The sequence below is a fragment of the Labeo rohita genome, chromosome 20 (genome assembly GCF_022985175.1).
Source record: "Labeo rohita strain BAU-BD-2019 chromosome 20, IGBB_LRoh.1.0, whole genome shotgun sequence".
Classification (NCBI taxonomy): Eukaryota; Metazoa; Chordata; class Actinopteri; order Cypriniformes; family Cyprinidae; genus Labeo; species Labeo rohita.
The window spans coordinates 16,272,096-16,291,330 of NC_066888.1; the positions used below are offsets into that span (position 1 = coordinate 16,272,096).

The 19,235-nt window shown below is 34.9% G+C and overlaps 1 protein-coding gene across 1 annotated transcript in view; it reads right to left on the reverse strand.

Annotated features, from left to right (window-relative positions):
- Positions 1 to 19,235, reverse strand: part of LOC127183129 (intersectin-2-like) — a 59,451-nt gene that overhangs the window by 35,143 nt on the left and 5,073 nt on the right. The window contains exons 2-3 of the mRNA XM_051138970.1: positions 6,793 to 6,853; positions 678 to 770 (exon numbers count right to left, since the gene is read on the reverse strand). Coding sequence (XP_050994927.1) covers positions 678 to 770; positions 6,793 to 6,799 — 100 coding nt within the window. The 5' untranslated portion in view covers positions 6,800 to 6,853. The remainder of the gene's footprint in view (positions 1 to 677; positions 771 to 6,792; positions 6,854 to 19,235) is intronic.

Consider the following 19,235-nt stretch of genomic DNA (forward strand, 5'->3'; position numbering starts at 1 on the left):
TAGAGTGATGATGCTGAAATTTCAGCTTTGATCACAGGAATAAATTACATTTTAAAATATATTCACATAGAAAACAGTTATTTTACATTGAAATAATATTTTACAATATTACAGTTTTTTTTCTCCTTACTGCTCCCAAACTTTTGAACAGCACCAAAAAGTATGTTCACCAAAGCTGCATTTATTTCATCAAAACTACAGTAAAAAACAATAATATTGTGAAATATTATTACAATTTAAAATGAACTTAAAAAAAAAAAAAACTGTTTTACATTTAATATTTTTAAAATGTAAGTTAATCCTGTGATGGCAAAGCTAAATTTTCAGCATCATTACTTCAGTCTTCTGTGTCACATGGTCCTTCATAAATCATTCTATGCTAATGTGAAACATTTGTTATTATCAGTGTTGAAAACTGCTATGCTGTCTAATATTTCTGTGGAAACTTTCTTACATTTATCAGGATTCTCTGATGAATAAAAAAGTTTAAAATAACTAATTACTTGACATATAAATAAATATAAATAAATAAAAAACTAAAGTCTTTACTGTCACTTTTGATCTATTTAATGCATCCTTGGTGAATAAAAGTATACATTTAAAAAAAAAAGAGAGAGAGATAAATCTTACTGATACACAGCTTATGAATAATAGTTTATGGATGTGTGTGGACTTACCTGACAAATAGCCCAGAGTGGGAGCCAGAGAGTCAAACTGTTTGTCATGTTTCCCCCTCTCTTCTGGAGTTATAGCCCAAATATTAAAACCACCTGCGACAATGAGAGGGGCAGAGAAAGTGAAAGAGATTTTTTTTGGGGATTATTGTGTTCTGTCTTTCTCAAATCTCTTCCTGGATCAGCTGTTGTTTTTCTCCTTTCGGGTCTTTAAGTTCCTGCCAGTTCTCTGTGAGATTGTCTGTTGCTTTGACAAAGGCTGTTGGCTTGTGTGATCCAGGAATTAGAGATGTCTGGCTGGAAAGAGTCTGCATATTTTACATATTTTAATGGAATGACAGCGCCATTAATAAATATTTAGAATTTATTGTAAACCATGATGCTTAGCAGAGGCAGAAGGCACAGATCTGTAAAAAATCTCAGTGTCCGATAACAACCTGCAGCACTTAACATGCTCAAAGTGGGTCAATCTCAACACAGCTTTCACACAGAGTGCTGAAGACATGCCTTTTATCACCTGCTGGTGTTTTGGCACTGCTCTTAATAGGTGCAGACAGTACCTGATTTGAAAAATACAGCTGGATAGCAGCTCTGACTACAAGGTTTACTTCAAACAACTAGAAAGAACATTGTTTTCATACCTGTGCACATTATACACATCTATGTAAAAAGAAAAAAATAGTGCATATACTATACTAATTACATGTACCAATAATATGCTAATTGCTGCCTTTATTTGGTTAAAAAAAATAGTTCATCCAAAAATGAAAATTTGCTGAAAATGTATTTACTCTCAGGCAAGCCAAGATGTAAATGAGTTTCTTTCTTCATCAGAACAAATTTGAAGAAATTTAGCATCACTTGCTCACCACTGATCCTCTGCAGTGAATGGGTGCCGTCAAAAGAGAGTCCAGAGAGCTGATAAATGCATCACAATAACCTACAAGTAATCCACATGACTCCAGTCCATGAACAAATCCATCATTAAGAAATTTTAACTTTAAACCATCTCAGTGAAAGCAATATTATATAGGGATCTATATGTATCTAGAAATAAAGGACGTATATTTTAGCAGAAAGCAACTGTTAAAAATGTCTTGATAATGAATTTGTTTATTACAAATATGCAGCTTTTTGCTTCACAAGATAAACTAGAGTCATGTGGATTACTTGTGGGTTACTGTGATGTTTAATCAGCGGTTTAAAACTCATTCTGACGGCACCCATTCACTGCAAAGGATCAATTTGTGAGCAAATTATGCTAAATTTCTCTAAATCTCTTCCAAAGAAGAAACAAACTCATCTACATCTTGGATGGCCTGGGGGAGAGTGTATTTTCAGCAAATGTTCATTTTTGGGTGAACTAATCCTTTAATGAAAGAATGGGGCAAATGTTAACACACCCTCTTATTCATTCTTTCTTTCTCAGCCTCTCTTTCTCTCTGGGGAGAAAACAAACTACTTTCAGCTCACGTTTCCTGCATTGTCAGCAGTGCTAAGATTCAGAAAAAGGCCATCATGATTAATTAAGTGCGGGTCGGTGAAATCATGTGATGTCTTTCTTCATGGAAATTTAGCTCATTCAACAAAAGATAAAAACTATTTGACAGTTTGTGATAATCAGCCTTTGCTTCAAGAAAATTGAGCTACCTTTTAAAAAAGCAATAAGTCCAGCTTTGAACAAACTAGTTGCACTCAGAAAATTCTTTCCTTTTTTAAAAAAAGATTAAGCTATAAAGAAATTAATTTAAATTTCATTTGTTTGAAATCATGCTCGTTTACATGACTCTAGTCATATCAGTAGATTAATAATCTACTAGATTATAATAATATAATAAATTAAAATTTCTGAACAATTACAATTTTACATTGTAAAACAGATATACTATCAGTGTTGGGCATGTTACTCTGCCCAACTAGTACTTTGCGCATTAGTTCTGCCTACTACCAGAGAAAAAATAAAAATAAAATTATGATAATATTATAATAATATTATAGTAACATCGCATTTTATTGTCAGTAACGCTAACGGCATTGTAACGGGGGAAACAGTAATTCGTTTGATTACTCGTTACTGAAAAAAATAACGCCGTTCGTATCGACGTTTATTTATAACGCCGTTATTCCTGTATACACTATATACACTCTTAAAAACAAAGGTGCTTCATGATGCCATAGAAGAACATTTTTTGTTTAAATGATTCCATAAAGAACCTTTAACATCTGAAGAACCTTTCTGTTTCACAAAAAGCTCTTTGTGGCGAAATAAGGTTTTTCAGATTATAAAAAGGTAAGAAAGACATATTTCTTTAAAGAACCTTTGACTGAATGGTTCTTTGTGGAACCAAAAATGGTTCTTCTATGGCATCGCTGTGAAGAACCTTTTAAAGCACCTTTATTTTTAAGATAACAGGCTGATTTGCCAAAACAACAGCTTATTTTTATCTGCAATGTCATTCTATTGTGAAACACATATGATACCAGAGGCAGTAACAACAAGGACATTAAGGATATTCAATGTTACCTGAGCATAAAAGCAGAACCTAGGACATATTTACATTTTTAGTGGAATTGTTGGGACACAGCTATGAAGCAGGAACTGTTTTGAGTAAAATATATAATTAATACGGCTGAAATAACCTTACTCTACTACGTTACAACAACAAAAAAATAAATTTTCAGCACTAACTACTATAACAACCAGCTATTTTTACATTTCACAGAGTATTCAAGGACAAACGGTTCCACAGTCAGGTCTCCTAACATTGAAACGTGGCAACGGACTGTGTCAGCGTGGGAATCAGGGAGTCTGTGTGATGGTGTATTCAGGTGTTCCTTTGGGAAATTTCTGATCCCTCCAGGCCACACAGTGAAACATGTACTCAAGGTTTATTACTAATTCAGGCCCAATTAGCTTTTAAAGTGGTAAGTAAGGTTTCACTGTTTTGAAGATATAGTAGGTTTGCTTTTTAGCACTTAGACAGAAACAACGACGCAAATTTAAGATATTAACTGACATATGTAATTTACAGCAGCATAGAAAACATCCAAAAATTACAAGCAAACAATATCTGTTTTCTAATTGTGCACTTCCAGGTTGATTAAACTGTGAAGAGGCAACCCTTTCCCAAAATTGCTAAGGATTAAGCGCTACACACACATACATAAACAAATGAATGAGTATTCACAGAGACAAAATAAACTCAAACAAACATATATTCCTAAAATATCCAAAATGTTCCTCACAGTGCTGAAATTAGCATTTATTTGGAACGATGTAGCAATTTAGCATCAGTCCATACAGCCATTTACACAAATATGACTTATGTCAGGAGCCAGCTACTAGTATTTAAACCTGCAACCTCAGCTTTCGTACTTTTAACACCACCCTTATGCTGCCATCAACAAATAGACCTGAAAATCCCTCTTGGGATTTTCTTAAAGTCAGGAAATTGTAGCTAAAAAGTAAATGCTTCAATTTTGCTTTAAAGTCACACATCAAAACACACCCAAGATTATTAAACAAACTCCACTCACCCTGCCTGCTCTCTTTCTCTAGCTTATCTTGGACTGTAAGATAAATATTTTATTAAAACATTAGCAAGAGCTGACTTGAACCGCAGTAGACCGGTGTCTCAATTAGTACATCTGAAAGGCATCTTCCTCAGATTTCACTCACAAACAAGTATAAAGGTATAACCAAATTTTTGGACACAGAATTTATTCATTGCATAGAATTTGTTTGCCACTTTTATTCAAAGCATCTTACATTGCATTCTTTTATCTGGTAATACCAGGGTCAAAAATGAATTTTTACATTAAGGGGCAATACTTTCCCCATGAATTGATTTCCAGTGGCATTTTTTTTATAACAGAATGTCTATTTACACTAAGTCCAAATAGCCCACCTTGTTGGCAGAGGCTATTTACACTAACTCCGCCCACCAATGTGTGATTGAGCTAGTCAACAGTACAAAAGATGATCGTCACATGTCAGCTCCTGTGGTGCAGTTGTAGGCCACTCTTTTTGACGCGATCACCCCGGGTTCGAATCTGCCTTATGGCTAACTTTAGCATTTCGGAATGCCATTTATTTTCGATAAAAATGCAGGAAATCATCATGAAAAAAAGTATCGGTTAGGGTTAGATTAGGTCTAGGGAGGGCTTATTGTTCTAATAAGGTAGCAGCTATTTAATAATTTAAATTAAAACTATAACTTACACTCACTACGTTATTATTGCATACTGTCTTATAATAAAAAACAATACTGAGGTGCACATAATTGCTTCTGTTTGCAAGAAGTATTATAAATAGCAGAAAATCCTGCTATTTTAGCATAGTGTAAATAGAATCTATAGTATATAGAATCTATTGCTATTTGCACTTAGTGTAAATAGCATCTGTTGTTCTAAAATTTTAAGTTTAAGGTCAATTTGAAATGTTAAGTTGTACTAAGCAACATCTTAAATATTTGAGTTGATTCAACTTAAAATTTTAAGGCAGCTGGGTAACAAGCCCAGCTTTTAAGTTTAACAACCCAAATTTTGTTAGTCAACTCAAAAATCTAAGTTCTCACTTAGTACAACTTAACATTTTATGTTGACTAAACGTATTTGAGTTGACTGAACTTAAAATTTTAAGGCAGTAGGGTAACAAATTATTTTAAGTTGACTCAATTTTTTTAAGTTGACTCTTTTTACATTGTGAAACTATGATATTCTATGAAGACCATGTAAAAACTATTAAATATGAATATTATAGTAATATTATAGTAATTCAGTATGATGGTATAATTCAAAGCATTTACCATGCTTACCATGATTTACCATGCTTTAATTACCATCACTTAAGAATGTAGAATTGTGAACAGTAGTACAGATCTTTTCTTCCACACTAAGATGTATATTTGAGTGAAATTGATTAACGAGAAGAAAAAAAAATGTAGGGCAGGGACTTGGTTCAAATGATTTTTTTTTACTGGATGCAAGCATATCAAAATGTATACACTGTAAAAAAAGAAAAAGACAAAAAAAGGGGGCTAGGGTTTATGGGGATGGAATTATTGGAGAAGCCACCAGAGAGAACATTTTACCGGAAGATCCAAATCAAGAAAAAAAAAAAAAAAATCAAAAATTAATTGTTTATTATAAGATCAATAACATTCAGAAAACAAATAGGGTGAATGTAACATTTAAATAATTGACTTTATTTTATTAGGTCTTAAATCTTTTTGACCTTTTGACCTTATTTTATCTCATCAGAAAAATGAACATATTACACCTACAAAACTATATTTAAAGTTGAGATCTGGCAGAAATAGCTTCTCAAGAAAAATTTCAAAAAGTCTTTTTATGTAAGTGTAGCAAATATCAAAAAAACCTATCAAAATCCTTCTTAGTTTGGCAAATACTAGCCTATCCCTACATAAATAGTGAAGCAGTCATTAGCAACTTTCAACTGGGTGTGTTCTGTATAAACACTGAGCTGAATCTAAAAAATGTGAATGTTCTGATAACAACATCACTAAGGATCAGGATTTTACATCACCAGAATCTCTCATGTTTTTCTTACAGTGCAGCTCTGCTAATGTACTGCACTGTGGTGATTCAGCACACAAGCCAAATGAGCTGCGTCTAAATTATTCTACATAGCCTCTTCATCCTTTTTAGTGGGGTAGTTCAACCAGAATTTAATCTTGTCATCATTTACTCTTCATCATTTAACCTCATCCTGTTCCAAATCTTTCTTTTGCAGAACACAAGATATTTAGGACATTGTCTGGGCTGCTCTTTTCTATATAATGAAAGTGAATAAGGCACATAGGCTGTCAAGCTCAAAAAAAAAAGACAAATATGCACAATAAAAGGATCATAAAAGTGGTTTATATGACTATATTCCAAGATGTCGGAAGCCATATAGACCTCTATGAGAAATTTAAGTTCGCTATTTACTTAAACTGTATGGAAAAGAGCAGCTTGGACATTCTGCTACATCTCCTTTTGAGTTCCACAGAAGAAAGAAAGTCACATGGGTTTTAAAAGACATAAAGATAGATAAATTATAATGTGATTTAAAGAAAATTCATTACCCTGACACACAAAAGAGCTGTGTTCTTACCATTCATGACTGCAGGTGGGATGTGTGGGACCCTTTACTCGACCGGCTGGCTAATACTCATCTAGAGAAACACAGAGAGAGAGAGTGAGGAGGATTTTTTATATGCAGACAAGCAACAGAGGACATACTATGATGGGAAGAGAAAGAGGTGAAGCAACAAGTAAAACAAGTGAAAAGGATTAAATGGGAAGAAGAGAACAAGTACAGAGTAATGAGAATGTAGAAGAGGGTTTTTAAAGAATGAACAAAGAGAGATGCACCTCTTCTAAGCCGATCTTGGCCATTGTTTCTATCCATTTTCCTCTTACACTCCATTATGTGCCATAACACACAGGCTCAAGCAACAAGCCACTTCCCCTGTGCACCATCACGCACTCACACACAAACAGGATATTGATTGTGCCAGAGTGTTTTCACCTAATGCAAAGCGATTGTTCGTCTCTGTCTTTGCTCTAAAGCTCTTTCTGGGAAACCAGCCCTGCGTCTCACAGCTGAATCTGAGTCCGTGCTCTATGGACAGATTGAACAAACACAAGCTAAACACAAACTCCCATAACAGCTGAGGAGGTCTGAGCCCATTTAAACACTTACTGGAAAAATCTAGAAGCCCAGTAAGGGTGTGAGTTATGGTGTCTACTGCTATATTCACACACCAGCGGGTTGTCAGTCTGCAAAGTACTGTACAGTGCTCTAAACACTGTACAGTCCTTTTCATACACTATTTATTTATGTATTTATTTATTTTTATGTGCTGCATGCATCTTCGGTTACAAATGTTTAAGCATTCAAGGTCTGCTGGTTTGTACAAAAATGGCAAAATAGGTGTATTATGTGGCAAACAGTAAGACAATATATAGAAATACAAAAAAAAAAAACATTTTCACAGATCTTAGAGGATGAAAGTTGCAGGAGTGGCAAATGCCAGACACTCTAGAATAATGATCATAACTGGTTTTTATTTTAGGTAAGATTTTAATGTTTTAAATACAGTAAAAACTACAGTAAGACTGTGAAATATCATTGCAATGTAAAATAAGTTTTCTATTTCCATATGTGTTAAAACATAATTTATTCTGGTCATGGTAAAGCTGAATTTTCAGCATCATTACTCCAGTCTTCAGTGTCACACACTCCTTCAGAAATCATTTTAATATGCTAATTTGCTGCTTAAGAAACATTTCTTATTAATATCAATGTTGAAAACAGTTGTGCTACTTGAATTTTTTGTGGAAACAACAATACTTTTTTGATGAATAGAGAGTTCTTTTGTATTTTTAATCTTTTGTATATTGCATGTACTGGAGACAAACTGTTTTCATTTTGCCTAAGCTGAACTGTAAACCTGTAGAACCTGGAAAGAGACAGATCCTTCCTAGTTAAACTGTCACCAGTGTGAGAAAGTTTCATGTGTACAAACACTAAAATAGGATGGAAGATGTTTTAGTCAGTGACTTTACAGGCTAATATATTTGTTTACAAGAGAGCACAGCTTAGGGCAATGTGTTACAGTACTTAAAACAAGTTTACCTTTCTATATTAATATACTTGATAGTTTACGTAATTTCATATTATGAAAAAAAAATTCAACATATTATGAAAAAGTAATTCATCACTTACAGTAATTATTAATGTTGACTGCAATTTTTGTAGTATTCTAAAAGAAAAGCACTTTAAGGGATAGTTCATCTAAATTACCATGATTTACTTACCGTCAAGCCATCCTAGGTGTATATGACTTTCTTCTTTCAGATGAATACAATCAGAGCTTTATTAAAAAATGTCTTGGCTTTTCCAAGATTTATAATGGCAAGTGAATGGCTGTTGAGATTTTGAAGTCCAATAAAGTGCATCCATCATAAAATGTACACCACAAAGTTCTGGGGAGTTAAGGCCTTCTGAAGTGAATCGATGCATTTTTGTAAGAAAAATATCCATATTTACAACTTTATAAAACGTAATCTCTAGCTTCGGCTAACTGTCATACTTGCATTCACAAGAGAGTGGCATTCCATCGGATGACGTAGTATGTAGGCGTGGCTTAAGTTCCAGTGAGAATATGCTAGTCTTGCGAGAACCAAGTTTTGTTTACAGCAAAGAAAATCCAATCTCCTTTTGGATCCTCCAACATTTTTCTTTATTAATCCTTATGTACTTCTTACACTACGCCTAAGACCTATACATCATCCACTGGAATGCCACACTCTCAATAACGTGTGGAGTACTTTTTTATGATGGATGGATGTACTTTATTGGACTTCTATTGGACTACTGAATCTCAACAGCTATTCACTGCCATCATAAAGCTTGGCAGAGCCAGGACATTGTTTAATATAACTCTGATTGTATTAATCTGAAAGAAGAAAGTAATATACACTTACACTGTAAAAAATAAAAAACACAATTTGTTGAGTCAGCTTAAAATAATTTGTTACCCTGCTGCCTTAAATTGTTTTTGCCTAAAAGTTTAGTCAACTTGAAATTTTAAGTTGTACTAAATAACAACTTAGATATTTGTGTTTGCTAAACTTAACAGATGGGTAAGTAACCCAGCTGCCTTAAAATTTTAAGTTGATTCAACTCAAATATCCAAGTTGTCGCTTAGTATAATTTAACATTTAAAGTATAAACTTTTTGAATAAACTTTTTTTGAGTTGACTAAACTTAAAATTTTAAGGCAGCCAGGTTACAGATTAAGTTGACTCAACAAATAGTTTTTTACAGTGTAGGATGGCTTGAGGGTCAGTAAATCATAGGGTAATTTTAGTTTTTGTGTGAACTATCCCTTTAAAGCAGTTCTGTCTCACGATTACTTTAGAGCCATTTTCACATAGTTGATAGAAGTTCAAATTCCATAACTTATCTTTTGTTTTTAAATGGAAGTCATTGGAATGTTTTCAAACGAATTGGCAGTATTTCAGCCGAGCCGCTGCTATGGGGGAGGCAGTTGTGGTGCAGCTTGGTTATTATCCACTCAGGAGTGAGAGACAAAATATTACATCTTTCTGTATCTGCTCCGTTATGCTAGAGTGCATTAGTATACAAATCAGCACGTCTCTGCACTTTAGCTGTCAGCAAATTTTCCTGCAGTATTGGGAGCGTTTGAATCTACTTTTTCAACTACTAATTAGTCTTGCCTGCCAGTGACTCAAGTACTGCACAAACCTCTTCCTGCTCATTTGCTCTAATACTGTTAGATCAGTCTGCTACATCCAGGCAACAAATATCTGATTATCATGTGGTTGAGAATTTGCTATGCACCACAAATACTCACTCTTGATATCCTACAGATCACTGTATTTAGCATTATCAGTAAAGCTCAGTTTCTGAGTCATTAGACCAATCAAATTCAAAAACCGGAAGTAACAGCTGAAAGACATTCTCACAGAAATCAGTCAACTTAAAAAAGTTCACTTCCAGAGAAAAAATTTACAGATAATTTACTTACCCCCTTGTCATCCAAGATGTTCATGTATAGTGAACTTCTATGGTGCCCCTGAGTTTAAACTTCCAAAATGCAGTTTAGATGCAGCTTCAAAGGCCTCTAAACAATCCCAGTCAATGAAGAAGAGTCTTATCTAGCAAAACAATTGGTTGTTATCTAAAAAAATGACACTTGATATACTTTTTAACCTCAAATGCCTGCTTGTCTAGCTTTGTGTTTAAGACAGTTAGGGTATGTCGAAAAGCTCCCATCTCATTTTCTTCAAATTCACCCTACATCGCTGCAGAAGTACCGACCCAGTGTTTACAAAGTGAACATGCAAAGAAGATCAAACACCCTTAACAAAAAACGGTAAAACAGCAATGTAGGATGATTTTGAAGTTGGAGAAGAAAATGAGATGGGAGTTTTTCAACCTACCCTAACTGTCATGAACCAGAATACAGAGAGTTTATGCAAGATAGACAAGATGAGCATTTGAGGTTAAAAAGTATATAAATTGTAATGTTTTTTAGAAAACAACCAATCGTTTTGCTAGATAAGACCCTTCTTCCTCAGCTGAGATCATTAGAGCCCTTTGAAGCTGCATTTAAACTGCATTTTTCAACTTCAAATTTGGGGGCACCATAGAAGTCCACTATTTGGAGAGATTCTATTGAACATGAACATCTTGCATGAAAAGGGGGTCAGTAAATTTTTGTTCTGGAAGTGAACTTCTCCTTTAAAACCTTCACACAACTATTATATGAAGAGAATATTATATGACAACCTTGCAGTGTAAACTTTACATTTACTCTAATGTTAATGAATTCTCATTATTATTGGTGAAAAAGGTTAGAAAAACACTGCCAAAGCTCATTTGCAACAAACGCTTTGTTTTCACACTAGGAATTTCAATTACATTCAACAGCAATCATTGACAACAACAAAGACTTCCATATGTCATGTGCGTTTTTGTGAATTTTTGTCCGCTTAGCACAACAGTCTTAAATTACAACGCTACAAACAGCGTGTCCACACTTACAAAACAGCCCTGCATTATTGCATTGTACTGTGTTGTGTTGCTTTTATGGCTCCCAGGAGAATCAGAGTAATAGCACTGACTGCTGGATTATCTATGCTTTTATGCATGAATCACATTTTAGATAGCACATGATTTCACACTGTTATAACAGCATCCGGTACCTTTATTACCTCTTCACCAGCAGGCTGCAATGCAATAACAGCAAGTTACTTCAGTCAGAAGTGTCAGCCAACTGAATAAACAGAATAAACAATGGAAAACAGCACAGATGCAGTCTGATCTACAATTTCTACTCAAGTCTCACTCTCTTAGTGCCTTAATAAAAAGTGACCCGAGTTTGAGTTTCCCTTTCTCCTCTCCCATTACTTTGTGTCTAGACTTCGTTGTCCTATCTAATTTATAATGCGAATGAAGGAGAGAGGCATCATCAGTTTTGCATTAAGCAGAACCGAGGCTTATGTGCTTAGAGCGATATCTCTGAAAATGATTCATGAACAGCACAGTATCATTCATTTCTGCAGACTACAGAGTTTAACAGTATCATTACAGTGCAACTGAAGAGATCAGATATAAAGGCCTCTGTTCATCTCGGTTTCAAACAAAGACTTATGTTTGACCTTAGATCCATCCTTCATATGTGCTATGATTGATCATATCGCCCATTATAAAACATTTCCATAGTCAAAGGAATGCCCTGTGGCATATCAAACTTACTTTTAAAAACCGCATGAATAATAATTATAATAAAAATCTTTAATTTTGGTTCCTTCACACTGTGGAATTACTTAAAAACCCACTAAGTTATACCGCCTCTTTGCAGCTTTCATCTTAATATGCACTGACACTCTTGAGATTGCCATTTGAGGCAGAAGAGATGGAGGTAATGAGACTGAAGATGCGACCCAGGGTTCTCATCCCCTACTAATCTATTGTGTGCAAATAAAGAGTCCATTACAGATCAATAAATGGAGGGTTAATAGACTGATGGATAGATTAAAGAGCTGAAAGCTGAGGCAGACACGATCTGTGGTTTGGCTTCTCATACATTCACACACACTGAAACTCAAAACCTCTTCAGGCTGCTGTTATTGCTTTTACGACATAAAAATGCTCTTTAGTCTTTTACTTTTCAGTACTTTGGCTTACCTTTTGTTTGAGCACCTCACTAAATACCTGCTTTAAATAATAATAATAATACAAATAATACATGATTATTATTATTACCATTATTATTATCCACTGTAATGCCAATGATCTTATTCAGTCTTAAAGGATTAGTTCACTTGCAGAATAAAAATTTACTGATAATTTACTTAAGATGTTCATGTATTTCTTTCTTCAGTCAAAAAGAAATTAAGGTTTTTGAGGAAAACATTCCAGGATTTTTCTCCATATAGTGGATTTCAATGGCGGCCAATGGGTTGAAGGTCCAAATTACAGTTCCAGTGCAGCTTTAAAGGACTCTACATGATCCCAGCCGAGGAACAGGAGTCTTATCTAGCAAAATTATTGGCATTTTCTAAAAAAAATATATACTTTTTAACCACAAATGCTTGTCTTGCACTACCTTTGCGATGTGCAAATTCATGTATTACTTCATGCATCGTTAGTTCTTCATAGGGCTTGGCGATATGGCCAAATTTTTTTTTTTTTCATATCAGTCAATATCAATAATTTTCACAATAAATTTCAAATTATTTCTTTCAAGTTTAAAGCCAATTTTTTGGTACAATTTGGTACAAAGTTGTAAAAACCAGAGGGTTAATTGTGGCTTTACACTATTCTTTATGGTCAGAACATGACAAACACTTTCTTTACACGTTTTCCAGTCATTATTCCTTTTTCTTTTCGTGATAATAACAGTTAAAACCACAAATATAGCACATCGACATCATGGTAAAAATGAATACTGGTTTGAAAAACAGTAGTCTAAATACATTTAATGCATAAATGCTATAGCTTAATCACAAAAATACTGTAATTATATTCAATTACTCCTCTTTCAATACATTTAATACATGTCTACATTAATAATATAATAAAATTCAACACAAATATACCCACATTTCTGACACAATACCACTGTGCAGTTAGTGCTACTACAGTAAATCTATGGTAAATGATGGCCTTCTGACTGTATCGTTGCGCACAGTGTTTCTCCTGTTTGTCAGAGCTTTTCAACTGGCTATAAACAGTTGTGTTCTTCACTGAATTCAAGTGCTTCACACTGGATCTCACAGCACTGTTTAGTGACTGAGACTCATCAGCGAGTGAACGAATCTGCACTAGTAAGTTTGCGTCGTGCCGCCACCTAAATAGCGGATAAAGTGTGCGCTTCAAATGACTAGCGCTCTTTTGTTCCGCCTTGGCCGCATAAACATTATATCAAACATTTATCTGAATCTTTTTATCATTTATCGATGAAATTTTTATCGCGAGATAAATTTTATTATCAATTTATCGCCCAGCCCTAGTTTTTCCATCTATGTACTTCGGTTCAAAAAAGTAGAGTAGGGTGAAAAACTCCTCTCATTTTCTCCTCCAAATTTAAAATTGTCTGACTTCGTTGTTTTAACTTTTTTCGTAAAGGGCGTTTGACTTTCTTTGCAAGTTCGCTTTGGGTCGGTACTTCTGTCATGCTTGACCTTTCCAACATGACCGCATAATACATGAAATCGTGACCTCAGAGCTAACGCAAGACGAGCATTTGTGGTTAAAAAGTAAATATATATATATATATTTTTTATGAAATGATCAATCATTTCATTAGATTAAACCTTATTTCTCAGCTGGGATTGTGTAGAGCACTTAGAAGCTGCATTGAATCTGCAATTTGGAGTTTCAAACCTACTGATCCCTACTGAAGTCCATTAAATGGAAAAATATCCTGTAATGTTTTCCTTAAAAACCTTAATTTCTTTTCGACTGAAGAAAGAAAGACATGAACATGAACATGATTTTTTTCTGTAAGTGAACTACTCCTTTAAATATATATCAAACAGCTAGTGAAGATGAGAGGAGGGTGAAGTGGATCTCAGTCATGAAGACAAAGGCCTTTAACACACACACACACAAGTATACTCAAAGTATGCTCAAACTCAAAGATATTTCCAATTTTCATTCATCATTCAAGTTAAAAAGCTTATCTTTAGGAACGAGAGAAAGTTGTCAAAAAGTTATAATTAAATTTAAAATGCCAGGCTCTGGGTAATATTTGCAAAAAAAAATTATTAGAGAGAGTATAAGAGAGATATTCAAATTTAAATATGATGTTCAAAGCTAAAATGACTATTCAACTTCTGTCAAATATGTATAAAAAAGAAAAAACATTCACAGAAAGCACAAAACTAAAGGTCAAAGAAAAAAACACATTTTATTCTCACACAGTCGTGGAATTCTTAGCTCATTTATATGCACATAGTCAATACCTGACATTTGCATGTCATTACTAGTTGAACAGGGGGAATATTCTGATTCATTTCTAAATCAGCTTTATTTAATCCACCACATAATTTGCATAAAACCGCACAGACAAACAAATATCATCCCCAGTCCATTCAGTCATATTGTTCACCATAACTAGTGTTTATGGGAATCAGGGAGAGAGCCGTTTCTATTATTGAATTCAGAAATTTTGCAGCTTCGCAGTGAGGATTTCTAGAACAACCTGTGCTCTAGAGAGGCTCGGGATGTGGACGAGAGGTTCAGAGGTGTAATGGACCCAGGATGAATTGCTTATTAAAAACGGCTCTCTAAATTCCATTCTCATTTTCACTGTTCTCATGTAGTCTAAACTAGATTGAATATTAAATTGGGTCTCTCTGTTCAATGCTGCAGAGATGAGGCAAGAGAGAAGACGAGAAGAGAAGAAAGGACTTCGTACATCAGTGATCTTATAGCACGGCAAGCAGATCCATGTTTATTAGAGAAACTCTACCATACCTCTCTTGCTTTTTCTGGCCACGTACACACTGCAGCTAAATACATATGTCATTCTGTGTAAACCTCTCTCGGTTTACTTAAAATTCCAGACTGTGAATTTGAGAATGACTCTTTAACTTCATACACAGAACGATAATATGTCACTGTGGCTACATTCACACTGCAGGCAAATGTGGCCCAAATCCAATTTTTTTGTTCAGATGTGACTCAGATCTGTTTTTGTCATGCCAGTGTGAACAGCACAAACCACATGAAATCTGATCTTTTCAATTCTGATTTGTGCCACTTCCATATGTGGTACTAAATCTGATACAGGTCAGATGTTTTGCAATGCGTGAACAGTCATGTCAGAATTCATGCAACTTTACGTCACTCTAGATCTGCATTTCGTCACGATTCTGCGCTCATGGGAGTCACTTCAAAGATTTTACATACATTTTAAGTTATCAAGACAATTTTTCAGGGGAAATACAGTAATGTGTAGAACAAGTCTACAGTTTTTCCTCACAACTGGGCTACTTTTTCACTGTTGACGCTGGTTGTTTTTCAACTTCATGGGTTGAAGCGACCCCACTAACAGGATATTTACTCCCCGGAACATGACTGAGCTACACTCTTAAAAATACTTGGTTAAAAAACAACCCAGCTTGGGTTATTTGGCAACCCAGCGCTGGGTCAATATTGGACAGAACATGCTGGGTTATTTTGACCCAGCTGGTTCAGTTAAATGTTTTAACATGCTGGGTTAAATTATTTAAGTCAACTATTATTATATTGCTGGCTTAAAATGGACTGGAACTTATAAAACACACACAGAGAATTACTAGAGGCAACAGAAATAATCAAAGGATGAACATTTATTATTAAGCAAGAACACATGGACAAAATACAAGACAAATTTAATTTATTTGGATGAATACAGCATAGTTTACAGTATTACATACATTTAAATGCATTTAACAAGCACTTTAGACATAAAAAATGTAACATTTAAAAGTAGCATTTTAATTTTAATGTATTCAGCCATTCTCTGTAATCGGTTTTTACCGAAATGCAGGTGTGTCACCGAAATCTGAGCCGGTAAAGGGCTGCTGTTCACCGGGGAACTTCAGACTGCGGCCTCTCATTTCACTCATAGCTGAAAGATGTCACGACTGCCTCTAAAACCTCCATTGTAAAAAACAATTTGTTGAGTCAACTTAAAATAATTTGTAACCTGGCTGCTTTTAAGTTCATTCAACTCAAAAAAAGTTTATTCAACTTGAAATGTTAAATTATACTAAGTGACTTATATTTGAGATATTTGAGTATCTAAGTATCTAATATCTAAGTTGTTACTTAGTACAACTTAACATTTCAAGTTGACTAAACTTATTTTAGTTGACTGAACTTACAATTTTAAGGCAGCAGGGAAACAAATTATTTTAAGCTGACTTAACAAATCGTGTTTTTTATTTTTTACAGTGTGCCCATACACAAACAGTACTGACATCAGAGAACATATTTTAACATCAAATTAAATTAAACTCAGTACCATAACAAATAAAATCCATGTAATGTTATTGTCTGCAAGGCAAAAGGCATTTCCATCATGTGAAACAAACGCTGCTGACTTGGCTGACTGACATCTCATCCTTATGTTGCGTTGTGTAAAACAATATAATTTACAGCACAGAGTAAAGACTTTATAAATGAAATAAAATGTATACAAACCTTTTTTCGCTGAAGATGTGCACCAAATCGGTGGTGGTGAGAACCGCTCTCTCCTGTAGAGGACTCAAAAAGCCCACACTCCGACTGTAACTCGTCAGAGACAGGCTCAACCCAGCGGTTGGGTAGAAAAAATAACCCAGCATTAAAAATTACCCAGCAGCTTAGTTACAGAAATACTACCCAGCACCTGGGTAAAAATATTACAAATAACCCACTAAAATGACCCAACAAGTTGAACCCAGCATTTGGGTTAAAAAAAAAATAACCAAGCATTTTTTAGAGTGTAGTTTTGGACTAGTTTCGAGACGCAATTGGGTGGATTTTGTTGTAAAAAAAAACCTGGAAACCCTGTTTGTATCATTCTTTTTGCGCATACAGATCAGTTCAGAACCACAATCTATTCACACTGTAAATCTGATATTGGCCACATTTAAAACAACAATGTGAAAAGCTATAGATACAGAAAACTCTGAATTAAGTATTAAGGCTCGCAGTGTGAATGTAGCCTGTGGGTCTCACAGTTTTTGTGCAATAAATTTAAGATGGGCAGCAGCAACATTTCTATTTACACCCACACAAATATGTCTCCCCAAAGCTCTGAGAAAACATTACATGAGATTCACGCTGCACAGATACACAAACTGATCGCTACAAAACATAAAGTTAGAAGGAAAGACACTGCTCCCTCTCTGAATCAGTAAGTCTCTTTATAACAAACATAGATAGTCTAGACAAGGACAGACAGCTATATATATTTTAAGGTGTATTCCTAAAGTGCATTGGTACCAAGGTCATGGATTTGATTCCCAGGGAGTGGAAACCGATAAAATGATACTTTTGGTTAATAAACCCAATGTACATAATTGAAATGATAATTGTAAGAAAAAAAGTTTTTTGAGAAAAACATTCCAGAATTTTTCACCATATAGTGGAATTTCAATTGGTTGAAGGTACAAATTGCAGTTTCATTGCAGCTTCAAAGGGCTCTATATGACCCCAGCCGAGGAATAAGGGTCTAATCTAGTGAAACGACTGGTCATTTTCTAAAAAAAAAAAAAAAGCAATTATATACTTTTCGCTACATAAGACCCTTATTCCTCAGCTGGGATTGTGGAGAGCCTATTTGAAGCTGCACTAATAAATAGGTTAAGCTATTTTTTTACTAGTTTTTTACCCACAGCATTGATTGTTTGAAGCATTTAAGCATGCTAAATGAGATACAGTATATAATGAATATAAAAAGGAACATTACTGGTCTGTTCTCAAAAGGACTATTGAGTTGGGTATTGAGTCTCACTGATGAGGCTGTGAGATACTAGAAAGCCTCTGATTGTCATTTGTTACCTAGAACGCTTCCTCATTTGTGTCAGTATGGACAATATCACTATTATACATGCAGTGTGAATGTGTGTTTGTGTATGTGCAAGACCAGAGTTGGTGTTACAATTGCAAACAGAGTCTGAGCCTTCAAGCCATGGAACATGATATACAAGCTCTCCTTTACACACACAAACACATTAACATGCCACCCCACCCAAAATCCAGTCAAAACAGCCCCAAACCTCCCATTAAGGAACACACATGTGAGAAACAACAGGTAATGATAAATTCTATCAGTGTGAGTTTGCCTCACAACCTTGCTCGCTCTTTCATTGTGCCAGAGGACTGTTTGTCCCATCCTTATACTTCATCTCGCACAGCCACATACAAATGTCCCTTGAACTCTTAGTGATGGACACCTGCGGCACTGGCAAATCAGCATTCAACATATCACTCCCCTCACACAGCACATGTCTGTTCTGAGTGTGCTACCCAGCATGCTTTGTGCAAAGAGAGGGAATAAGGACTCCTCTGTCCACACAGGAAACAAGCATATGAAACATGCCAGCAGAGACCACACTAGCCATTCAGAGAGCTGTACTGAATGATGCTGCAGAGGTGAAAGTGAGCAGCAAAACACCAACACCAATTAAAACAGTGCAGCAACTCTCTACTTTATATATTATCTGTATGATTAGCAGACTCATATTCATACAAATCTCCAGACGCTGGCAAAATGAACAGCAGCGCATCCACAGGTGAAAAGCGAGGCAGCTATATGAATGCTAATTCTATGAATGCTAATTTTACTATACCACTGTTTTCAGGTTTTCTTGCCGAATTTATTGCCGTTGTTGAAACTAAATCTTACTTTGAAGATTTCTGTTTTAAAACAGATAGAAAAATAGATAGACTTGTACACCACTTAATTTGTAACGTTAATTCGAGGCTAATTTGCTAATGCGAGTTTCCCTCATGGGTTTTAACTGAATAAATAAGCTCTG